This window comes from Pleurodeles waltl, chromosome 7 (assembly GCF_031143425.1).
Source record: "Pleurodeles waltl isolate 20211129_DDA chromosome 7, aPleWal1.hap1.20221129, whole genome shotgun sequence".
NCBI classification, from domain to species: Eukaryota; Metazoa; Chordata; class Amphibia; order Caudata; family Salamandridae; genus Pleurodeles; species Pleurodeles waltl.
Window position 1 is genome coordinate 733,413,426 of NC_090446.1, and position 26,634 is coordinate 733,440,059.

The 26,634-nt window shown below is 43.7% G+C and overlaps 1 protein-coding gene across 8 annotated transcripts in view; it reads left to right on the forward strand.

The window, feature by feature from the left end:
- TCF7 (transcription factor 7) overlaps window positions 1-26,634 on the forward strand; it is a 306,615-nt gene that overhangs the window by 254,156 nt on the left and 25,825 nt on the right. For 4 of the 8 annotated variants that reach the window (XM_069199202.1, XM_069199204.1, XM_069199206.1 and 1 more), the window contains exons 9-10: window positions 2,560-2,649; window positions 5,286-5,334. In XM_069199202.1, coding sequence (XP_069055303.1) covers window positions 2,560-2,649; window positions 5,286-5,334 — 139 coding nt within the window. The remainder of the gene's footprint in view (window positions 1-2,559; window positions 2,650-5,285; window positions 5,335-26,634) is intronic. The other 4 variants (XM_069199203.1, XM_069199209.1, XM_069199210.1 and 1 more) reach the window with 1 other exon arrangement.

Genomic DNA, 26,634 nt, shown 5'->3' on the forward strand with positions numbered 1-26,634 from the left:
AGAAAAACATGATTTTCATGCAGGACAATGCTCCATCACACGCGTCCAAGTACTCCACAGCGTGGCTGGCAAGAAAGGGTATAAAAGAAGGAAATCTAATGACATGGCCTCCTTGTTCACCTGATCTGAACCCCATTGAGAACCTGTGGTCCATCATCAAATGTGAGATTTACAAGGAGGGAAAACAGTACACCTCTCTGAACAGTGTCTGGGAGGCTGTGGTTGCTGCTGCACGCAATGTTGATGGTGAACAGATCAAAACACTGACAGAATCCATGGATGGCAGGCTTTTGAGTGTCCTTGCAAAGAAAGGTGGCTATATTGGTCACTGATTTGTTTTTGTTTTGTTTTTGAATGTCAGAAATGTATATTTGTGAATGTTGAGATGTTATATTGGTTTCACTGGTAATAATAAATAATTGAAATGGGTATATATATTTTTTTGTTAAGTTGCCTAATAATTATGCACAGTAATAGTCACCTGCACACACAGATATCCCCCTAACATAGCTAAAACTAAAAACAAACTACAAACTACTTCCAAAAATATTCAGCTTTGATATTAATGAGTTTTTTGGGTTCATTGAGAACATGGTTGTTGTTCAATAATAAAATTAATCCTCAAAAATACTACTTGCCTAATAATTCTGCACTCCCTGTAGCAGTGTGCAGCTGCTGAACCTTCAGAAAGGTAGTTAGGAAAAAAGTGAACTCGGGTGCATTGTGTCCAAAAGCGAGCATCCTGACAGCATTATGCAAAAAAGGAGCTGGGCGGCCCCTCCATAGTAGCACATGAGCATCACCCCAGTGTTAAAAATGCCCCCAGACACTGCCCAGAGATGAAAAATAAAATGGCAATAAAGTTCAGTAATCATAATTTTATTTTTCATCCCCCGTCCTAAATCGAGTGTCAAGAAGGGGTGGGGCTTGCTGAGTGCCAGTAGCAGGGAGGAGTGGTGGGCTTCTTGAGACTGCCAGCCAGACGTGCACTTAAACCTCTCAACCCAGCTGTCTCAGTCAGCTGGGTTGAGAGCAACCACATACCGCCAGTGCCCTCGGGAGAGGCTGCTCCCTCCAATCTTGGCTCGTCTCCCATGCTAGTTAACAGCATGAGAGCACCGCCAGGATTGGCAAAGGGAGTTGGAGCCTGGAGGGAAGACATAAACCGAAGCAAGGAGGATGTCGCCTTGAAAGCAAGGTAAGTTATTTTTATTTTTTTATTTACTCCCTCCTTGCACCTGCCCCCACTCATTTGCCTACCCCACCATTCTACTTGTCGGCAACCCCTCTAAAGGGGAACTGGTAGGAGTGGGGAGGCATGGACATGAATGCAAGCAGCCGGCAGCAATGCGTAGAGTCAGGCACCTTGCACAAGCTACATAAACAAAATGAATAAAATATTACTCAGGGGACGAGGAGAGGCAGAGGTGTGGTGGACAAGCTGGGGGGCAGGGATTTGTGGTGGGGAGGTGAAGTCCTATAGGGTGTTTAAACAAGTCCTCATACCAGATGTCGAAGGATACACATCTTTCAAAGAGAATTGATGTAAAGCAGCTATGGACAAACACAAGAATAGGGAGGTAGGCCATTGAATAAGGAGCAGGGAACTGAGATAGATGACAACAGCCATCCGATTGTGAGCAAGGGACTGACCTAAAGAGTACTCTGTATCTAGTATTGTAGACAACAGATCTTCCAAAACAGACTTATAAAGCTGTCTGTAGGACAAGAGCTAAAAATGAGGAATGACTGAAGTCTGTGTAAGATGACCCAATTTCAGATTGTTTGGTTGACTTTCAGTGGCAGCTCCATTTCTATTTTCGTACAGCAATGGACAACTATTTTATCAGTGATGGAAAGTCTCTTTTGTGTTTGCAGTTTTAGATTTCATTGGTGGCCTGCCCATGAGCATTTAGCCAGAAATGAATTCCAATGGTGCATGCCATGATTACCATATGTAATGTAAACACAGCAGACGTGCACCTGAGTTTTTTTTATAATGTTTGTTCGAAAGTTGAGCTTCAAATTGTGCATTTCATGCTTTAGTGGTGGGAAATAAATGTGCTTGAGTGTTTTTAGAGTCATTGTTCTGTTTCTTCGAATTTGGCAAAGTCGGACAGAGGAGCATGGCTTGGATGCTCGTTGCATGCATTCATTAATTTTCCAAAATGTCATTGAACTGTGTATTTATATGCTATAGACCCTTTTTTCATCAAGGTGGTGTTCTCCCATGCCCTCTTTTGATGTATTTTTCAGTTACCTGCCAACTGCTATTTTGAAAAGCATTAAGTAATGGGGTCGTAATATATGTCTATGGTGATAAGCAGAATGCAGCACGAACACTAATTTGGATTGTTATTTGGGAATATGTAAAAATGAAGTGTAGACATCCAATAATATAAGGAATGGGATGGTGTTGTTTTTCTGCAGTTTATCACGGAACCTTGTATAGAGAGCACGGTCAGAACATACTAAACTATATTTACTTCTTTCATCAAGGAACAGCTTTTTAAAATATATTTTGCTTGCCTTGTTAATATTTTAACACTTACTCTTCAGTCTTCAGGCTCTCCAGTTTCTGACCACACACAGTTATGCTCAGGGTCCCTGGAGTTCTGCGGCACTACAGGGCCACTTTCTGCAGCAAGGGTAAGAGAATTCTGCGGGCAGATAACCAAGTTCTGCAGCACTGCCATCTTGCAGTCGGCTGCAATTCTGTACCCACTGTTAGCTGCAGAATTCCAGGAGCCCTGGGCTTTTCACAGTTCCTTGGCCGTGGAATTGCCCCCTGGCCATGGAATTTACTTAACCCTTTCAGTACTTTTGACCAGCCGTGGGAGCTGCATGCAGCAGATTGGGTATGCACAACTGTGTGACTGCTGCTTGCAAATCTTCTATGCACCCGATCATGGCTGCGTAGACACATACTGTTTTTGGGCGATGTCAAAAACAGTAAATGTGCCAGAGAAGTACTGAAGGTTTTAAGATGCAGCGTTTGCATGGGGCATTATGGAGCTGCCATTTTGAACCAAAGATGCTCAATTTAATGTCATTGTTGGCGAGTGTCTAATGTCAGCATTGTGAGCAAAGCTTTTCAGAGGACCTACTCACCTGTCAAAGGCCCGTTCTTTATGCTAGTAATTTGGAAACAGATGGTCCCCAAGACAGTGTAGCAAGTATGTCATGAAGTTATTGCAGTTTTTTTTTATCTACTCATGGAAATACATCTTTGTTTTTTTTTCACCCTTGAAAGATGTACCGCCTGATTTACAGTTTGGTGGACGGGTTACTCCATCCCAAACGTGATGGGTAGCCACTGTTAACATGAAGCCATTATACATTGTGGCGCTTGTAATAAGGCAAACGTGATATTTGCCTTTGTGACAGATTAACCCATCTGCCAAACTCAAGCCCCTAGTCTGAATTCCTATTCTTGACTTTTCCTGTATAGTATGGTTATTAGGTACTAACGTGTGTACAGATGTGATTTTGCAGGTTTTTCTAACAATACCTGCCTGCAGATAATTTTATTGTAGTATTCCCAATCTTTTGACATAATGGAATAGAGGTCCAAGCAGTGTTTACCCCAGATCATAGTATGTTCATGCCAGTAAATCTGGAGTAAAGCTCTAATCGCAAGATTCCATATTTTACAATTTTAAGAACCAGACAACATCTCTTGTCTGGGACCAGGCCACACGCCCCCTCAGGGACGAGGCCACACGCCCTCTCGAGGACATAAACCAGACCACATTTCTTCCGAGGAGCTAGACCAAATCCTTTGCCAAGAATCAGTAACTTCTAACACTGGGGCAAAGACCTATGTTTTTGTCCATTGTGGTGTTTCTCTGGATCTGGAGGGACGCAGCTCTACTAAGCAACTCCCCCGTACTACGCGCATCCTTTAGGGAAGGGAATTAGGTCCTGCAGAGACAGTGCGATTGTAGGTAGGAACATTTCAATGCTGACATTAGACACCAGCCCTGGTAGATCTCAGGAATATAGAGTTTAAATGGCAGCTCTGTTTTGAACTGAACTAATGCAGGGATACTGTTTGACTTATTCACACTTTGAAAACCCAGGGCTTTGGTTTAACTGTTCTAGCAATGTTGTACTGCATGTCACAACCATGTTTTAATGTATGTTTTGCATCCGTTTTGTAGCATGTTGTTTTTTGGTTGAAATATTACATCATCCACGTCCCTTAAAATACCATTTAGGTTAAAAAAAAAAAAAATGAAGCAGCTCATTACCAGATAATGTTTTCATAAGGTTTTCTGCACCACATTGCCAATGTATTGAGCAGAAATACTAGTTAGATAATAACTACTAAACGGCTTCAGTACTTTATAGAAAATCGCGCCAAAAACAAATACACTTTAAACCTTTGTGATGTCTAAATGAGGGGATTGGGTACACTTTGAGATTTGTCAGCCCTTGAATGAGAGGGGATAAAATTGACAGTACTATATTTTGAAATTCTAATACTGTGCCAAACGAGCATTTGGTGGCAGTGGCTGGAGGAGAGGGTGGAAGTCGTAAAGAGACAGCACATGGATGTAAAGTTTTAGAAAAGGACACCTTATGTTGCCGTAGGGCCATGGAGAGGCTGAGCAACAGGTGCCGATGGAGAAGGCTGTTTGGGGGTAAAGAAGCTAGTCGGCAATCTTGTAGCGGCAATAGTGCTAAGAAGTGCATAGTTGTGACATGGGATGCAGATTTCTTTTAATGATTGGGGTTTTGAGGTTTGGCAGTTCCAAAGGCGTGGGGTCATACCCAGAATGAATTATCTGCCCGACTGGGGTGATCTTTGTTTGTGGGTCGTCATGGTTCCTGCCTTTGACATTTACTCCTAAAAGAAATGAAGGCAGAGAAGGCTCTCGTGACAAGGCTGCGCTCCCTGGCAGTATTCCGAAACTCATGTTTCTGGCAGGTTGAAGGGAAGTCTGGTAAACAAAACATGTTTATTCAGCAGGCTAACTGCTGATTTTAACATATGGTGTGCCGATACTAAGCTGTGCCACTGCTGATTAAAAATATATACATATATCTTGTTAAGTCAAAACCATGTGTTTCAGACGGGTCCCCCTCTCTTAATAATGATCGGTGCCATACTGAGGTCTCTGCCGGCCTCCTGTGCGTAGCTGAAGGACCTTCTCTGGATCTGCACCTTGATGCACGCTCTCTGCATGTCACTGTCTCAAAGTTAAGCTCGCAGCATGGTTGAAAATGTGCTTATTCATTAAAAGGGGACAAACAATTAATTCATTTTTCTCTTGCTAAAGGGCAAAAAGAAAAGACGAACAAGAGAAAAACAGCAGGACTCCAATCCAGGTAAGAGCACTGGGACTGGCTTTGACATGTTGGTACATCTTACTGTGACAGAGTCTGGGCTTTATCAGACGAGATCTTTCTGTGTTAATACTATTTTTAATTTGTCTCTTGTTTTGGAGAGAATTATTTTTTATTTTTTAGACAACATGCAGAATTTAGAAAACATGCTCCTTATATATTTGCTATTAAACTATTCTCTTGTGGGATACTAAAATAACAATTTGTGAGTCTATTGTGATAGGCACAGAGACTTTGCACCTACTAAGTAACTAAAATGCTATGAAAAACAACAGATGATGGACGGAATGCAGAACAAATCAAACATTCACCCCCAGTCACAGATCTGGGTTTAATCCATCAGTTTTTTTGCTTGCCTTTCCAGTTTGGACCCAGCCATATGCAAATCAGTCTTGACCCTATTCCCCTTGGAAACAGTCCACCCCGAACTGCCAGGACAGGTCCTCCCTGGACCAGAACCAAGCATCCTGGGACCGGTTTCAGGGTATTACCCTTCATCAGCCAGGCTGTGTTGAACCTGGTGGTGTAGCAAGCATGGGGCCCACGTCTGGCCATACCCTTCCCACTTAGGGCAACAAATGCAAAAACAGATGATGGATGAGAACAGATTCAAAACTGATTTGCAAATGGCTAGGAACAAACTGGTGTGGCATGGTCAGCAAAAGAATTGATGGTTTAAACCCACATCTGTGACTGGAGGTGAATGTTTGATTCTGCATTCCGTCCATCATTTGCATTTGTTTGCTAAAATGCTATGAAAGCCATCAGTCTTGCATATTGGGGTTGGGTTATCAGAGGTACTGTAGTTAGTTAATGAGCAGCGGGTTTTGAAAAGCATACCACACAGTATCGCACATGAGTTTTTTTGGGGTGTCTAATCCATTATCCTGTCAGCAAGATGCTTAGTGAGTTCAGACCCATCACCCAGCAACGTCAGCTCAAGAGTTGGATGGCAAAATATCAAGGTCAATAATATCACCTTGCTCTTACATTAGCTCCAAAATATCGGCTACCAGTATGTAGTCAAGGTAACCATACATAGGGGAGTATATATCTATTGATCCCGATTCCCACAAATAGTAAATCCACATCTGCACATTTACTGGAATAGCTAGAAGTAAGCCTAGAAAGCTGTGTGAGGGAAAACTTTCCAGGCTCACTTCTGGAAATGGCTTGCAACTATTTTCAAGGGCTCCTGTTCATGTTGGAATTCTCCATGGTGAAGTTCGCACAAAGGGAACTGAGCTTCCTGTGCAAATGCATATTTTATTTTTTTTATTTTTTTCCACTGCAGGAAATACATCTCCCCCCGTGAAGGCAACACTTCTCCTTCACCCCCACCCAATGTGGGCTGTGATCCCTTCCCACCATGGAGGGGGAATTACTCCAACCGTTGTCTGGATACAATCTCTGACCATTTCCAGAGTGGAAAGGACACAAAAAAGTTAGGGAGTTCCCACAAACGTGCATCTTTGTGGGTGTTTCCAAACTTCTAAGGCAAGCCAGCCCTTGGGACACTGGCTTCCAACCCCTTAGTTTGATTTTTACGAATGCAGATTCTCTGCACTTATGGTGGACAAATCAACACTCTTAAGTGCATGGAAGCCTGCCAGAAATTCTTTAGTGAATTCCTGGCAGGTGTAGAAAAGGTGAATTTCATTTGGAAACCTATTTTATTACCAGATTTACCTTTGTGACTTGGCAACACAATTCTTAAATCCACAACTGTTTATCTTGACAATATTCAGGTAGTCTATAATACCCCATGTAAGCGCAGAGCAATAAAAAAAAAAAAACTCCATATTTTAGTAAAACACTCTTACCATCCTTTCTATCCTTCTGAAGTTATAAATGGGTATGAGGTGCTATATCTAAGACAAATTAAGGATAATTTATTCTGTACATGGATGATTTTACGAGTTTATATTTTGCTGGATGTACCCAAGAATGGGTGCACGCATTCGGAAAGACATATGTGACCTTGCGAGAACACTTGGCTACAATAGAGTGAGGATGTAGTAAAAAGGCAGGACTGGCTGAAATTGAGTGCCCATGCAGACAGGTATGGGGAACCGTGATATTTGCCTATGCCAAAAAACGAAAAATACATGGAGGGATTGGCTGACTAATAGTGGACTTCCCTATGCATCATAATATTAAATCAAGGGATGCTGCTTCGCCACCAAGATGTATCTGCTGAGTTAAACTGGCAAACACCAGTTCCGTCATGTCGGAATCACCTACATTGTTTTGTAATTACAAAAGTTCAGAGTAACTATAAGGCATCAGTCCATTCCTCAATTCAGGTAGCTATTCTTAGAGGGAGTTAAGTCACTTATTATTACTTTCAGGACCAAATACCTGCTTCACAAAAACCATATACTGGCAGCCTTCACACTTTGGGACCTAGCTGCTAATTGTTAGGTCTTTTAGCTCTTCTTGACTTGGCATCTTGAACACTCACCGCAGTTCCATATAGATCTGCCTGATGGTCTCTAGAATGCCACTGTATCTCTTTGAGAGGTGATACAGGTGAGAAGACTTCCTTACTTACAAGGAAAAGAAACATATATTCTGTATTGTCATGTCCACCCCCTGGGTCTGGGCCCTACTTGGACAAATCGTATGACAGCTGTTGGCATTGTCCTTACAGCCGCAGAAACTTAGAACTATATGGAGCTCAATGAATTGCCAAGTACCTCCTCTTCAGTCTTTGACTTTCAGTGGGTAGCAAAGTCATACAGTGGCGGGTGCTGTAGGATATAATGCCTGTTTCAGGCAGCACACCTATCACTCACAGTAAATAGGCCCAGGCAGTTTTTTCTTTTTAATAAAAGATATAGGACTTTTATCATTTTTAAGGTTATGCATTTAATCATTTTAACATGCTTATGGCATTACAGTATTCTAGCATACATCAAACGTCGCCCTGTAACTCTCTAGTGCTCTTTCAGTTTCAATTTTTTGTGACCATAGGCAAGCACAGATGTCTGCTCTTTGAGCATTTGTCAGATGCAAAAGTATCTCACTGTTGATGTTTGCTCTCTTCTTGTGGGAATTACCACAGTCCAACTTGATTGAGTTTTTAGTTGGTCCACAGTCTAATGGAGAAAGTCTGAGTACCTAGTGCCACCTTAGTGTTTTGGAGCAATGTTGCAAGGGCCTTGCATTGCTAGGCACCTTTCCCAGTGATGCAAATACTTTACTTCTGCTCATGGCGCTAAGAAATAGTTGGTGCTCCACAAGATAGGACATAAGTCACAATGGCAACACAAAAGTCAGATCAGGCACCAAACCACGGTGCCATGTGGGGGTCACAAATAACAGCCTCAGACATGTAACAGTTCTTTATTTTGGGACCTACACAAAATGGTTGTGGGTTCCAGTTTCACTCACAAAAATACAGAAACAAGGACCAGGATATCTGCACAGCATTTGAATCTAGAATAGCTTCTAGATTCTATCTGTAAGACTGTTGTTACAGGTAAGTAATTTGTTTCTTAAGTGTGACGCATGAGAGTTTCAGCTTCTTTTAGTCAGGCTCAGCAGAGGAGTAGACTCCAATCTGATTTAGCAATTCTACAACCTAATAGTAACACATGGTGTGGCTAGATCCAAGACTCTGACAGTGCAAAGGCTTATTCTCAGCATGGCTCAGAATCCTAGATCTTACTTTTAGGGCCATAGGCCTGAACATGAAACTGACAAGGATTCTTACTGTGGTTCCTTTGCCTCCAATTAAAACAGGTATTCGTTAAATGAAAGGTGAACAATGGATAAGCACAGAGTCTGCTTACATCCAGTCCTGGGCATGGGCAGATGGCCTGGTTCCAATAGTTCACTCAGATTCCAAGTTAGCTTTAAACATTGGGGAAACTAGTTCTGACAATACTGCATTTTTTGTCCAATGCCTCACAGGTCCATGGTTATGAGTCATAGGGAAGCTATTTAAATACAAATCTCTTAATTTGTATTTTGGTAACAAGAAAGCTCTAGCCAATCAGATGCTGTTGCTCGAAGGAGCAGAGTCTGATTGTTGGTTAGGTACCTCATCTCCTCTGTATTAGGTTTGCTGACTTGCCCATGCCTTTTGACCACTTCATTGATCACATCACAGACTGACCTTCAGGAACTGGTTTGGTCCAGCCTCTGGACAAAGGAAAGGTCCTCCTTCTATATTGACTGGATGTACGTCTGAACTTGGTTAGAAGTACTTGGCTTCACCATAAGCTGTACATGAAGTTGGTGTGAATCAGAGGAGCAGCACAATGAGGGCATGTAAGGAGAACGGGAGATAGCTGAACTGACTAACACAAACCCTATGGTGTACCCTACAATCTAAGGGCTTGCATACATCCAAGAAGTGGGACCCCTGTGTAGGAGACTGGGATTTTGTTGCAGTAGCCCCCCGCCACACTTTCTGCCTGACATTTGATGCAACTTTGACTGAAGTGCACTGAGTTCCTGCTAACCAGGTCCCCAGTGCCAGTGTTTTTTCATGAAAAATGCACAATTGTCCCGTTACCCCCCTGCCCTGTCCCCCAAATCGGCAACACCTTTGGCACCCCTGTAATTCCCCAGTAAATGGTACCCCAGGAACCTAGGGCAAAGGTACCTAAGAGTGTACCCAGGGGTGCAACATGTATTGTTCCACCCTCAGGGACCCCTCAGCTAGCTTATGCAGACTACCATGTCCTCTAACATTGCAATCAATATATGTAAGTCACCCCTACAACACGTGTGGGCATACCTCTAAGAGCAGATATGCCCCTACTATGTCTTTGTCGATTCTTAGACAAAATGAGTGATCAGGGAAGCCATTTAAGTACATGTGCTGGACACGGGTAAATAAGAAGTTTCTCAGCTACATGTTGGCTTCACTGACAATCGGGATGTTTGGTATCAAACATCTCGTATTAATAAACCCTCACTGATTCCAATGATGGATTTATTAATACTTGCACCCAGAGGGCACCTTAGAGGTGCCCCCTGAAAAACCTGTGTGCCGGCTGGCTAGTTGTAACCAGATAGCCACCAACATACAAGTTTGACACCCACGGGTGAGAGCCTCTGCTGTTGAGCGGTCAGGAACAAAGCCTGTTCTGGCAGGAGTGTTAACACATCCTCTTCCAACAGGATGACCTGCAAATCTGCATTCCAAGGCAGGGGCTTTAAAGAGCCCACCACCCTTGGTAAGTAGATCTGGGGTTCCCCGAAGTGAGGAGATGCCAACCCCTTCACACATACCTTGAGACCCATGGCCCACTTAACACCTGGACAGGTGGGAAAATCAATATTCAGAGAGGCGTGTCCACCTTCGGGTCAGTTCCACCCCTAAGGTGAGCTGCCTGATGTGGACACAAAAGTTGTCTGCCAACTTGGTGATGGCAGAACTAGAAACGCTGGGACAGGGTTATGCCCACTTCCCACAGGAAGTGGTCATATAGGGGGCATAATGACCCCAGGGGTAAGTAGCCCATTGGCTACTACTCTACATTCCCTAACAACCCTAAATTCAGTATTTAGGGAGCCCCTGGCACCAAAAAATCCGATCCTGATGACCTGAAAGATGTACCGTGAAGAATTGCAAGAGCAGAAGACCAGCACCTGACTTGGCCCCAGTGGCCTGCCTGTTGTCCTCAACAGTTGCATCAATGACGACTTGTCCAGCAACTCCCAGTGCCTTCAAAAGTCAGGGAGGATTGTCAGCCTTCAGACAAGACCCAGGAACTCCTGTTTGGTAGCAGGGCTTCTCCTCTGCATCCTGCAGGCACCCCAGAAGAACTGCAAGACTCCGGACCGCCTAAACCAGACACGGGGAAGCACCACTGCACGCGTGCTCCCTAGCCCGAGATGAAGTGGGCCAGTGGTGCAAGTGTGGTTCCTTGACATTCAAGAGACGAACCCCACCTTGAGTTTGAGAACTGTTGACTTCCCGACACTGCCTGCAGCATCTTTCTGCAGGCCCCTGACAACCACGAGTATCTCCTGCCCCAAAAGACACCACTGCACCACAGCCCGAGGAGAAGTGGTCCAAGAGTGTCCCACTTGCCTGAGGATCTCCAGGGTCGAGCCTCTGTGGTTTCCCCCAGACTGGGCCCCTAGTCCTTGCTTGCAGCCTCCCGAAGTGACCTGTTAGTGCTGCTTTGGATTTTGCCCCCATACTTGCTTTAACTCCAGTCTTGTAAGCTGTTGCTGAGTACCTGAATGCAGTATGTGTTCCTTTTACCATAGGATAACATTAGGGCACCCAAAGCAGAAACTGTACTCTGCACCCAGGCGCTCCAGTGCCTCCTAAAGTGACCTTTGGTGCTGCCTTGGACCTTGCCCTTTACTTATCTTAACTCCAGAAGATTGGTCCTGTAAGTCGCTGTAAATTACTTCTATGCAGTATATGCCTTTCCTCCATAGGATAACATTACCGCTTCAGAAATTGTGCTGTTTATTTTTCAAACCTGTAAAAATTCATAACTCGAAACTTACGTACCTGATATTGATGATCTTGGTGCCTAAATGTATATCAAGATAAGTGTTATTTTTATAAATTGGTGTGGGTCTCCTTACTGAGTCGTGTGTATCATTTATTGACTTTGTGCATTCAGCAAATGTCTAACACTCCTCTCTGATAAGCCTAAGGCTGCTCGACCACACTACCCACAAAGAAAACACACCTTGGGATTGCTAGAGAAATCCCCAATCCACTAGTAAGGGAACTCATGGACTCTTTGCACAGTATACCTCATCTTGGTGTACTATATAAAAAGCCAGCTTCCTACACCCTGCTCTGCTGTAACCTATAGGATGGGACCCAACTCAGGGGTAGCCACAATCCTGTAGCCACCACACATGTACCCAAGAACTCTAATGCATACAACATACAGTCTGTAGGAACAAGGGGGACATTGATGACATACAGCATGATTTTTCCTGGGAGAGTTGCTAAGAAGTTCAGATTAAGAGGTATGTCCCTGAAAACAATTATCAGCTGCACTGTTAGTGTCATGGGGGTGGTAGCCGCCGATTTAAAACAGGGCACCACCTTTTGGTGATCAGCAATCATCCAACAAAGTCTAGTACTATGATGGTGCACAACATACAAAACAATTGTAAAGCACTTGTCAGGAGATTCGGGGCAAGTCTCCGCAGCACATGAACACAGTGCCAGAGACTTTCCGCCTGATGTATGTATGTCTGTATATTCTTGTTTTGAGTAGAAAGGATATGGGCACTGTTAGAAATTAGGTCTCTAGTTGGCAGAGGTATGCACCCTGCCCAAGTAGGGACAACACTCCTAGTCAAGGTTAGTCAGGTACATACCCTAAATTAACCTGTGCCCATCCTCTGGTAGCTTGGCACCGAGCTGTCAGGCGTAAAGTTGTGCAACACTTAATTACAGTAACACAGTGAAAAACGCCCACCACAAAAAGACTCCAAAAGAATATTATTATAAGTAAAACAAGACCACAACGACAAAATCCAATCGGTAGAAGTCAAGATACAAATGTATTATATTGTAATAGTATGTTCGATGGCATCTGTCGCTGTAGATACGCATGTTTTGCATAGCTCGCCATCTGGTGTTGGGTCGGAGTGTTACAAGTTGTTTTTCTTCGAAGAAGTCTTTCGAGTCACGGGACCGAGTGACTCCTCCTTTTGTCTCCATTGCGCATGGGCGTCGACTCCATCTTCGATTGTTTTTTTTCCGCCATCGGGTTCGGACGTGTTCCTGTCGCTCCGAGTTTCGGAACGGAAAAACAGCTAAATTTCGGAAGATTTTCGTCGGTATTGTTGCGTTCGGGATCGGCGTAGTTAGAATCAACACCGCATCGAAGATCGAAGAGCTCCGGAGCCCTTCGGGGTAGTTTTCGATCCCCCGTCGGGGCCTGCTCGGCCCGACCGCGTGTAGAAGAACGCCGATGGAACGGACCCCGTTCCGTTTCTGTCCCAAATGCCACAACAAATACCCCTATACAGACCAACACTTGGTCTGTAACCTGTGCCTGTCACCTGAGCACAGTGAAGACACTTTCGAGGCCTGTCGTGCGTTCCGGTCCCGAAAAACACTCCGAGACCGTCGAGCCAGAAGACTTCAAATGGCGTCCACGCCGACAGCCCACCGAGAGTTCGAGATACAAGAAGAGGAAGAAACCTTTTCGATACACGAATCGGACTCCGAGGAATTCGACGATCCACGAACCGTGAGTAAGACGTCGAAAACCACTCATAAGAAGATTGTCAAGGCCCAGGGGACGCCACTGCCACCAGGCCATGGCTCCACCCATAAATTCGGTGACCGACCGTCGGCACCGAAAAAGGCCCAAACAGTGCCGAGACCGTCCGACTCCGGTCGAGACACCGGCACGCAGCCTTCTCGGGACCGAGAAAGTGCTGGAGACATACATCGACACCGAGATAGCGGTGTAGACACGGCTCGACGCCGAGATGTTTCGACTCCGAAAAAGAAAAAAGTCACCTCGGAGCCGAAAAAAGATGCAGACAGGGTTTCGGTGCCAAAACAACCTGCAACCGACCCAGTTTCAGGCTCTTATACAGAAGAGCAATCAATGACCTCCCAAATGCGAAAGCATAGGTTTGAGGAAGACCTGCAATCCACCGATGTAGACCATACGCAGAAACGTATTTTTATACAGCAGGGGACAGGAAAGATAAGCACCCTTCCCCCTATTAGGAGAAAGAGAAGACTGGAATTTCAAACTGACCAAACACCACAAACAAAAAAATGGTGAAAAGGGTTACTCCGCCACCCTCTCCTCCACCTATAATTCACGTCTCACCAGCACAAACTCCATCACATTCCCCGGCTCACACCACCATGAGCCAAGGTGACCAGGATCAGGACGCATGGGACTTATACGACGCCCCTGTGTCCGATAACAGTCCGGAGGCATACCCTACAAAGCCATCACCACCAGAAGACAGTACTGCATATTCTCAGGTGGTGGCTAGAGCAGCACAATTCCACAATGTAAGCCTCCACTCAGAACAAGTCGAGGATGACTTTCTATTCAACACCCTCTCCGCCACCCACAGCTCCTACCAAAGCCTGCCTATGCTCCCTGGTATGCTTCGGCACGCAAAAGACATCTTTAAGGAGCCGGTCAAAAGTAGGGCAATCACACCAAGGGTGGAAAAAAAGTATAAAGCGCCTCCTACAGACCCTATTTTCATAACTTCACAGCTGCCACCTGATTCTGTCGTTGTAGGAGCAGCTAGGAAAAGGGCCAACTCCCACACATCTGGGGATGCACCACCCCCAGATAAGGAAAGCCGCAAGTTCGATGCAGCTGGAAAGAGAGTCGCAGCACAAGCTGCAAACCAGTGGCGCATCGCTAACTCACAGGCACTACTTGCGCGCTATGACAGAGCCCATTGGGATGAGATGCAACATCTCATTGAACATCTACCCAAAGACCTACAAAAGAGGGCAAAGCAAGTGGTTGAGGAAGGACAGAACATTTCAAACAACCAGATACGCTCCTCCATGGACGCAGCAGACACAGCTGCAAGAACAATAAATACATCTGTGACCATCAGAAGGCATGCATGGCTACGAACGTCTGGGTTTAAACCAGAGATTCAGCAGGCAGTTCTCAATATGCCATTCAACGAAAAAGAACTGTTCGGTCCAGAAGTGGACACGGCGATTGAGAAACTTAAAAAGGACACGGACACTGCTAAAGCCATGGGCGCACTCTACTCCCCGCAGAGCAGAGGAAATTACAGCACCTTCCGCAAAACACCCTTTAGAGGGGGGTTTCGGGGTCAGGCCACACAAGCCAGCACCTCACAGGCAACACCATCCAGTTACCAGGGACAGTACAGGGGAGGCTTTCGGGGCCAATATAGAGGAGGGCAATTCCCTAGGAATAGGGGAAAATTTCAAAGCCCCAAAACCCCTACAACTAAGCAGTGACTCACATGTCACTCACCCCCTCCACACAACACCAGTGGGGGGAAGAATAGGTCATTATTACAAAGCATGGGAGGAAATCACTACAGACACTTGGGTTCTAGCAATTATCCAAAATGGTTATTGCATAGAATTTCTACAATTCCCTCCAAACATACCACCAAGAGCACAAAATTTATCAAAACATCATTCCGAGCTCCTGGAGATAGAAGTTCAAGCACTATTGCAAAAGAACGCAATCGAGTTAGTACCAAACACACAAATAAACACAGGAGTTTATTCACTGTACTTCTTAATACCAAAGAAGGACAAAACGCTAAGACCAATCCTAGACCTAAGAATACTAAACACATACATCAAATCAGACCACTTTCACATGGTCACACTACAAGAAGTGTTACCATTGCTGAAACTACACGACTACATGACAACATTAGACCTCAAAGACGCGTATTTCCATATACCAATACATCCATCGCACAGGAAATACCTAAGGTTTGTATTCAAAGGAATACACTACCAATTCAAGGTACTGCCTTTCGGTTTAACAACCGCACCAAGAGTCTTTACCAAATGTCTAGCAGTAGTCGCTGCACACATCAGAAGGCAGCAAATACATGTATTCCCGTATCTAGACGACTGGCTAATCAAGACCCATTCGTTAATAACGTGCTCACACCACACAAATCAAATCATACAAACCCTCTACAAACTAGGGTTCACAGTCAACTTCGCAAAATCCAACATTCTGCCGCACAAGGTACAACAATACCTAGGAGCCATAATAAACACAACAATAGGAGTAGCCACTCCAAGTCCACAAAGAATTCAAAATTTCAACAACATCATACAACGCATGTATCCAACACAAAAAATACAAGCAAAGATATTACAACTCCTAGGCATGATGTCTTCATGCATAGCCATTGTCCCAAACGCAAGACTGCACATGAGGCCCTTACAACAGTGCCTAGCATCACAGTGGTCACAAGCACAGGGTCACCTTACAGATCTGGTGTTAATAGACCGCCAAACTTACCTCTCGCTTCTATGGTGGAACAATATAAATTTAAACAAAGGGCGGCCTTTCCAAGACCCAGTGCCACAATACGTAATAACAACAGATGCTTCCATGACAGGGTGGGGAGCACACCTCGATCAACACAGCATACAAGGACAATGGAACGTACATCAAACAAAACTGCATATAAATCACCTAGAACTGCTAGCAGTTTTTCAAGCACTAAAGGCTTTTCAACCAATAATAGTTCACAAATACATTCTCGTCAAAACAGACAACATGACAACAATGTATTATCTAAGCAAACAAGGGGGGACGCACTCAACGCAATTGAGCCTGCTGGCACAAAAGATATGGCGTTGGGCAATTCACAACCAAATTCGCCTAATAGCACAATTTATCCCAGGAATTCAGAATCAACTCGCAGACAATCTCTCTCGAGATCACCAACAGGTCCACGAATGGGAAATTCACCCCCAAATTCTGAACACTTACTTCACGCTCTGGGGAACACCCCAAATAGACTTGTTTGCGACAAAAGAGAACGCAAAATGCCAAAACTTCGCATCCAGATACCCACACAGGCAGTCCCACGGCAATGCCCTATGGATCAACTGGTCAGGGATATTTGCCTACGCTTTTCCTCCTCTCCCTCTCCTTCCTTATCTGGTAAACAAACTCAGTCAAAACAAACTCAAACTCATATTAATAGCACCAACTTGGGCAAGGCAACCCTGGTACACAACGCTGCTAGACCTATCAGTAGTACCCCACATCAAACTGCCCAACAGGCCAGATCTGTTAACACAACACAACCAAACGATCAGACACCCAGATCCAGCATCGCTGAATCTAGCAATCTGGCTCCTGAAATCCTAGAATTCGGACACTTACAACTTACCCAAGAATGTATGGAAGTCATAAAGCAAGCCAGAAGGCCATCCACCAGGCACTGCTATGCCAGTAAATGGAAGAGGTTTGTTTGCTACTGCCATATTAATCAAATCCAACCATTACACGCAACCCCAAAACATGTAGTGGGTTACTTGCTTCACTTACAAAAATCTAACCTAGCTTTCTCTTCCATTAAAATACACCTTGCAGCAATATCTGCATACCTGCAGCCTACCTATTCAACTTCCCTATATAGGATACCAGTCATTAAAGCATTCATGGAGGGCCTTAAAAGAATTATTCCACCAAGAACACCACCTGTTCCTTCATGGAACCTAAATGTTGTCTTAACTAGACTTATGGGTCCACCTTTTGAACCCATGCACTCCTGCGAAATACAATTCCTAACATGGAAGGTTGCATTTCTCATCGCCATTACCTCTCTAAGAAGAGTAAGCGAGATTCAGGCGTTTACAATACAAGAACCTTTTATACAACTACACAAAAATAAGGTCGTCCTAAGGACTAATCCTAAATTTCTACCAAAAGTTATTTCACCGTTCCATCTAAATCAAACAGTGGAACTTCCAGTGTTCTTCCCACAGCCAGATTCCGTAGCTGAGAGGGCACTACATACTTTAGATGTCAAAAGAGCATTAATGTATTACATTGACAGAACAAAGAGCATCAGGAAAACTTAACATCTATTTATTGCATTCCAAAAACCTCATGCAGGAAACCCAATATCAAAACAAGGTATAGCCAGATGGATAGTTAAATGCATCCAAATCTGCTACCTTAAAGCTAAACGACAACTGCCCATTACACCAAGGGCACACTCAACCAGAAAGAAAGGTGCTACCATGGCCTTTCTAGGAAACATCCCAATGCAAGAAATATGTAAGGCAGCCACATGGTCTACGCCTCACACATTCACCAAGCACTACTGTGTAGACGTGTTATCCGCACAACAAGCCACAGTAGGTCAAGCCGTATTAAGAACATTGTTTCAGACTACTCCCACTCCTACAGGCTGAGCCACCGCTTTGGGGAGATAACTGCTTACTAGTCTATGCAAAACATGCGTATCTACAGCGACAGATGCCATCGAACTGAAAATGTCACTTACCCAGTGTACATCTGTTCGTGGCATCAGTCGCTGTAGATTCGCATGTGCCCACCCGCCTCCCCGGGAGCCTGTAGCAGTTCGGAAGGTACCTTCAACTATTTGTATATATATTATTTTAACCTTAAATAGGTACATACTTAGTCACTCCATTGCATGGCCACTATTACTACAATACAACTCCTACCTCACCCTCTGCGGGGAAAAACAATCGAAGATGGAGTCGACGCCCATGCGCAATGGAGACAAAAGGAGGAGTCACTCGGTCCCGTGACTCGAAAGACTTCTTCGAAGAAAAACAACTTGTAACACTCCGACCCAACACCAGAAGGCGAGCTATGCAAAACATGCGAATCTACAGCGACTGATGCCACGAACAGATGTACACTGGGTAAGTGACATTTTCATTTTATAGCGCTTACTACCCCTGACGAGGCTTCGAAGCGCTTTTCGGCGAGTAGCACGCTACTCCGGAACCCAAAAAGAATTAGTGGTGGATTAGTATAGGGAAATAGGAGTACAGTTTTAGTATTATTATGAGTAAATTTGAGCCGCGGATATGAGAGTTTCTTAGTTAGATTGACTGGAGTAATGGAGTGGAGGAAGAGGAAAGAATCCAGAAGTGTTATTTGGGAGTTTATGGTAATCGGATTTAGGCTTGGGATGAGTAAAGGGAGGATGGAGGAGGGAAGAGTCTGTGGAAGGGGTTAGGGAGATCATAGTAGCAGAAGGGGTTTTAGATGACTCAAAGGTGAGATAAATGAGGGAGAATATAGTATGGTTGTTTGGGAGATCATGGTAGTGAAGTGAGGTTTGGGTGAGTTAGATGTGGAAGTGGAGGGAAGAGCTTAAGCAGAGTTATTTAGGAGATGAGAGTAGTAGAATGGATTTGGGATGAGTCAGAGTGGGAATGGAGGATAGATTGATAGAGACATGACACGTGGTGATGGGTAGATAAGTGTGATATAAGATGAGATCAGGGGTTCATAGGTATCTAGTATAACAACTTATCTAGGAGTTATGCAATGACCTATGAACATGTTAAACATAGAATCTACCTCTGCTTCATATAGCCACTTTAGCACAACATTGAGCAAAAATTTGTTAAACAAGAACATCTCAAAGTACTACAATGTTTACTTTGGCAAATGCTATAAACTGAATAAATAATTATATATAAAAAACAAATATTCCTCTATGCAATTCCTCAGGCATTTCTCTAACCTTTAAAGATGCTCTATGCAAATCTCGAGAAAATTCCGGGATCACGAGAAGGTGAATGTGCTGGAAAATAGAGATGTGACCTCCAGAAAGGCCCAAATCAAAGAACAAGCCCAGAACACGGCTACTACAAACACAAGCAAATTAAAAGTTGCACCTAGAAAATACAACTACTATCTAGAAGAGTCTCCAACTTTCTGTAAGACATACTGGTGGCAAGTATAAGATGACCTCCACAAGGTATAAACTTTTGTTTGATATTGCAGAGATAAGAATCTTTCTGATATGGTCATACCGGCACAGAATGGCAATCAGGAACCTAGACTTTACTGAACAGATGAGAAACATAAACGTGTACCGTGGCCCTGCAGAAATGTGGTTGTATTTGTACTAAAATGCACTGCAAGAAGTGCATAGTTTGTACCACAGAAGGACTTGTGATCTTTATTATTAGTTAGAATGCAAGTCTTCACTGAACGAAGTTGCTATTCGAGGCACAGCAGTGTTTGGCCTGAATACTGCTCAACCACATATGCACACCATATGAATAAACAAGTGTGCTAAATAAACAACTTTCCACGTGCAGGATTAAGAGAGAACGAATTGGAACATTCAAGTGCATGTGTAAAGATTAAATGTGAAAAGAGTGCTTGAAAGTCCCTAGCAGTCAAAAGCTTACTTAAGCTTGTGAGGTACTGATGCAAATCCAAAATCCGGGCCGACCGCGATGGAGGGTAGGCCAGCTACAGAACCCATGCAGGGTCTGTTGAAAGAGTACCTTTGATGGCGCAAAGCATCAATGTCAATGGCTGATACGTCAGTATTTTTAAAGCAGCCGGGTCACTGTGTCATCATCAGGCTTCACTAAAGTAAACACAATGCATGGTCATCGGGTCACGCAAGCTATGACTCCACTGTTGTCATGCAGCTGCTGCTTAAAGGAGTGATGCAGCAAAATTTCTTATGCACTCAAGGCAGTGCTTTGGTTTTTGAAGAAATCAGCTGCACAACCCACTTCTGAGGCCCAAGATTGGAGGGGGGCACCTTGGGCAAGGGTAGTACACACAGATTGCAGAGTCCAGCAGCACCAGGAGAGTTACAGGCAGTCTTTGATATTCATGAGACTGCAGAAGGACAGGGAGCAAGGCAACAAGTCCTTAGATAATCTTGGGTTCAAGGATGTAGAGAACAAGTCCAGTCCTTCTCAATGCAGGCAAGAGGCAGCCAGCAGCAGGCTAACACAGCAGCAAAGCAGGTAGCAAAGTGGTAGTCCCTCTTGCAGCATAGCACACAGCAAGCAGTAGGCTAATAAAGCAATGCAGTTGCAGAATGGCAATCCCTATTGGCAGCACAGCAGTCCTACGTCCTGGCAGTGTCCTTAGTTCCAGTGGCAGTCTCTTTTGGTGGGGTTTGGGATCCAGTACTTCTATCCAAATATGCCTTTAATTTGAGGGAGACTTTAAAGAGACCTTGGATGGAAGGTTTGGGTCTGCAAGTGTGTAAACTTGCCAAGTCGACATTGCAGTTTAAAACTGCATGCACAGGCTCTGCAGTGGCAGACCTGAGACATGTTTCTAGGGCTACTGTCAGGGGTGCTGCAGGCCCACTGGTAGCATTTAATTTACATGCCTTGGGCACATATAGTGTACTTTACTAGGGACTTATAAGGTAATTAAATATGCCAATTGTGGATAAGCCAGTTCTACCATGTTTAGAGTACAGAGCACCTGTGCTTGAGCACTGGTCAGCAGGAGTAAAGTGCACAGAATCCTAACGCCAGCACAAATTAAGTCTGAAAAAACAGGAGGCCAGAAGGCAAAATGTCAGGGGAAACCACGCCAAGGATGCCGGGTCTAACAGGGTTGGAAAAGGAACATTAAAGATTTGTAAGGCCTTTCAAATCTGTATTCATTTGTGAGACAGATTTTTTTTTTTAATCTTTGAGTTCCATCAGACCAGAAAATATGCACATTTTTTTAAAGTGAACATTAAAGACCGCTATAATTACATCATTATTATTCAAGCTTCAAGTTCCTTAAATCTACTGATATAAATAAGCATAAAAACTCTTTCTTCTTAGTGCCAGTAACCTTTGACTACAGCAGGTTGGGACCGGCTGGGGCGCACACAGTCAATGAGATCCACTGATATTGGTACCAATCTTTCCATATTTTGTGGCCAACACTCACCTGGTAAATCTGTCTCTCAAGAATCCTACAACAATCCAATCCCATATTCCATTCCTCCAGCAGGGATGGTTGGAATGTGGGGAAATCAGCCTCCTTCCAGTGCTTGGCAATGTCTGTTTTGGTAACAAGTACCATTCATAAGGTAGTTCTTTATCTGTTTGAGACCTGGTGAAGATTTACATGGAAGATAGTCATATTGGGGTTTGCGTGCAACCGCCAACCCAGTACCTTGCCCAAGACGGTACACACACCCCCACCCCTTCCAGAAGGGTATTTTACTTTACAGCTCCAAACTGTGTGGATGTAATCCCCTTTATAGGTTGTACATCTTAAGCAAAGTGGAGAGGCAATAACACCAAATTTCTACAGCTTAGCATAGGTAAGGTAGGTATGATGACAGTATTTTATTTGGAAAAGATGAGTGTGAGGATGCCCTTGCCTCCCATCAGTTGTCACCAGAAAGCGATGATTCAAAGTCCTGTCCCGAAGAGCTGGTGCAGCTGATCAAAGGAGTCTGGGGTGTTTAAAAACAAGAAGTGATACATTTGTGTTATTTTTTGATCCTTCATTTCTGCTATCAATAATTTCACCTCTAGTTGTGTGCAGTCTGGGAGTTCCTCTGGGTCATCTATCCAGGGAGGGTTTGGGGTGGGGGGTGTATATCTATGTGTCTGTGTCAGAACTGGAGATAGTGATAAACCGGGGAGTTCATATTAATTTTGTAAATCTCTGAAAGTTCTCATAATTGTGCCGGTCATTATGTTCCCCATTAGATTAGGTGCCTATAATGTCACATTGCGTAAATCCCTGAAATTCAGGGACTTCACATAGTCTCTTAACAACCCAAAGTGTCTTTTCTCCTTTCAAATTTAGCTTCTACTCCAAGTCCTTATTTGTTTCCTTCCAAATCCTTAATACCAATTGTATTGCAGGGGTAGAGTTGCTAGCTGTCTTTCCATATAGAGGTTGTAGTATCTGAACCGTCTGCAATGCCCTTTTTTTTAGATGCTCCGGCAGGATCACCGTATGTATCATGCCACTACTCATTAACCACAAAATAAGCTGCTCTGTAATAGGAGGTCATGCCGGCAGCCACCACATTCTCATCATTAGGGAGTCATTATTATTGGGCAATGCCCAATATTTAATATCACTACTGAGTCTGAAGTTAAGTTCAAACACACCTCAAAGAGATACATTTCCTAAAGTCCAGATTAGCCATTGACTTTAAGGAGTGAGCAGAAGGCCACTAATGGTGGCACCGTTTACAAACGGGCAGACCGATCACATGATGAAAAGGAAGCACAAACATAGCCGCACTTGTACTGAACATCAAAAAATATTCAATGTCTGTAGTTTCTCCGTTTTTTTGGTTTAGGTTTTTTAAAATGGTACAAAGTGTTAGGTCACCAGTCTGTCAGAGTAGCTTTGGTGCAAAGAGATTAGGTCAATGAGGGGCTAACAGGCAAGGGTTGGTTAGGTTGTTTGGTGAATCCCAACAAGATCATTGTGTATCAAATGTAGACTTACTTTAGGTCAGTTAAAAATGGAAAGTAGATTGTAAAGCCTTGGTGGATGGACAACAAAGCAGAAAAAGTCAATCCATAACTTTAGAGCGTATTGGTTGGCTGAGATCTGATTAGCAGAAATATAGATTAGTGGCTTTGTGTGAGTCGGTTGCAGTGGATCTGAAGTTGAGGAGTGACATGATTGTGTGAAGATAACTTGAGAATATTCCCTTCAAGTGTCGGATGCGCAGTTGGGGTTTTGAAAGCTGAATAATCCAGAACCACCTCTGCATTTTTTTAAATCTTGGTTGGTTTGTGAAAATGGCCACCAGACCAGTAAAAATACACATATTCATTGAGAGCACACTATAGGGAATACATGAAGGTACCAGCTGAGGCAGTATAACTGTAGAGAGAAGAAATGAGACGTCTGTTCACACTGAGCAGAACGTAGGAAGAACAAATTGGAGTGACACAACCAGTAACTAACAACAGACACTACGCACTAAATGTTTGTCGCCTTTGTTTAGTACGACATTTGAGAACCCCAATAAACAACTCATTCACACGATGTTAGGAACAAAATGTCTGTTGCCGTATGTATGACCATAGTATAATTAAAGCAGTGTATGTAGATGCCATTGTCTAAGTGAGTAGGATCACTGAAGATCCAAGTTAAATAACTAGCTCACTCTTGTAGTAAACGAGATTCTAGTTCATAATGACAGTGAAGCTATTTACATAAAGCAGACACAATCCACAACAGAATAAACATTTATGAGAATTGTAAGAATGAGATTAATAGAATATCGAGTAAACTTTACTTCAGGGTTAATAATTTTTTCCCATCAAAGCATTGTCTTGTACTTGATGACTTTGCATACTGCTCCCCTGTATACATGCAATAAATAAAAATGATTCAAGGAAACGTTGCGGGCTTTAGTCACATGAACCCATTGGAACAAATGCCCACGTCTGCCACGTGGACGATGATCGCGCACCTGATCAGAATTAAGTGAATGTTTCCCTAAATAACGCCTCACAGGCTTCCCTAACATTTGCCGCGAGTGGTGGGCCAACGTAGGCAAAACCACGGGCAGACGTGTACAACCAGGGGCGTAGCTCGGTCAGTTTTGTGGGGGAGTGGGGCTTTGGATTTTCCGACAATCACATTGGTTTATGTTAAAATACATTATACGACTAGCAGGGCGCATGAGAGGGGCCTAAGGGGCAGTGGAAAATTAGAGGAACACGGATTGGTAGGAGTACCAAGTGAGAGGTGAGGGGAAAAAAAGACAGTTTTGTAAAATAACCAACATTTTTGTGGGCTTTCAAAACTGTGAGTGGGAGAGCGTGCGTGCGTTTTTCTGTCTGTGTATACCATACCCACCTGAAAGCACTTGCACCCAACTATGCATCAGAAAGTAAATTTATTAGGGGGTGTATCACCCCAAACACCCCTTACCCCCACCCCCTCCCCCCCAAGTTACAACCCCTGCGTACAACACAGAGTACATATTATGCAGCGCTGCACAGACAAGAGATGGCTGACCTCTTTGCGATCCTGCTGACAGTTTACTTTTCTATTTCACCAGAGCAGGTCAGTGTACTCAGGGTGCCAAATTCCACGCTACCTACGAGGGCCCTGATACACTTTGGATAAGACCCATTATTGAATATCAGATATTGTGAGCAATAGGTTATTTTCGTGACTGAGACATTGCACGCTTGCTGTACCCACAATCAAGTGCCTGCAGAATATACAGTGTGTGCTCATACCGTTTCGCAGTGTGGTTGCGGCGTATTGTATCAGACGAAACAGTCCTAGGCAGTGCCAGAGTTCTTTATATGTTTATCTTTGTACCTATACATGTTTTATTTTATTTTTCATGTCCACCTGATTAATAGTACCAGAGTTTCCAAATTCAGAGATACACACCCACTTTTCTTCTAGGTCTTACAGCAGTGCTTGTTAGATGAGAAACAAATCCAAAAAGGCTAATTAGCGACAGAGTGACAATTAACAGGATAATAGGATGACATGGGAAAGTCCTGATGAAATGCCAGTGACTCATTCAAGCAGTAAGGCGTGAAACATGTTGTCTATGAATTGGGCCAAATAGCTTTTGTTCACTTGGTCGACACTGTGTTTTAACTTTGACATAGATTACCCCCCCCCCAAAATAGACAGTGCACATGGGTCACCTATATGCAGTTTTAATCAGTATACTCACTTCTCATAGCTTGCACTCACTCATCATAACTACATTGTAAATAGGGCAAGAAAAAGATCTCCCTGTGGAGGCGCCTGCTGGGTATTGCACCGCTCGCCCAACGTGAAACACAACGCGTGAAGCATGCAACTTTAGTGGGTGACCATCTGTGTATCCTGCAAAGCAGTGGTTCCCAACTTTTGGTCTGGGGACCCCTTTGGGGTCCGCAAAGCCTCCTCAGGAGGTCCATGACTGCTTAGAAAATTAACTAATATTAACAGGTTACTAAAGTGTATATAGTATATTGGCTAAATGTCCAATTGAAATTGTTACAATGTACTGTAAATGTCAAGGAATTTTTAATTTGAGGCTAAAAATTAAATAAGTATCCTCATTGATTCGTGGGAGCAGTGCAGATGTAGCAAACAGAATATAGTATGGGTGATGTGTGGCTTCAATTACATTTAGAAAAGCTCTAACATTCCTATTAATTTTTTTATTTTATTTGTTTAAAAATTAAACAAAACATTGTGTGTGATGGAATGCTTGTTTCTGTATTTTTGTGTATTTTTTTGCAGTTCAAATCATCAATAGTGTTTAGGCCTGGGTTAGTGGCATAACAAAACTTGAGGGCCTCCCTGCATATTATTTGGAGGGGTCTCACTCAGGAGCTCTGAGGCCAGGGTACTGTGCTAAGGTCGCCCCATGGAGATCAGACCCCCATTCCCTCCCCCACCACCAGAATGAGTCTCCAGCTTCCAGTAATGAATCAGTGGGGGATGGTTTCCGCATTCCAATAATGATTCAGTGGGGGCCCTGGTTTCCAGTAATGATAAAGTGAGAGTCCAAGGAAGTCAAAAGGTTGGGAACCACTGCTATAAAGGATACTCCATAAAACCTACTCTCAACAAAGGAAGAATATTCACAGCAACTTATCTCTTGGCTTTTCCGGCACTGCTTTTGAGATTACTGTAGGGAACATCACATCATTTTATAATTAATGAAGCATGTTTGGGGGGGGAGGGATATGTGATGGACTGCAAACACCCTCTTCTTACCTTCTTTGATTATTGTTGTAATTTTGAAAGGCATGCTAGAATACAGCCACAAATTGGCTTATGAGTGATGCCTACAGTTTTGACCTTCTAGTGTTCCTAGTTATGGGACCAGTAGAGTGAT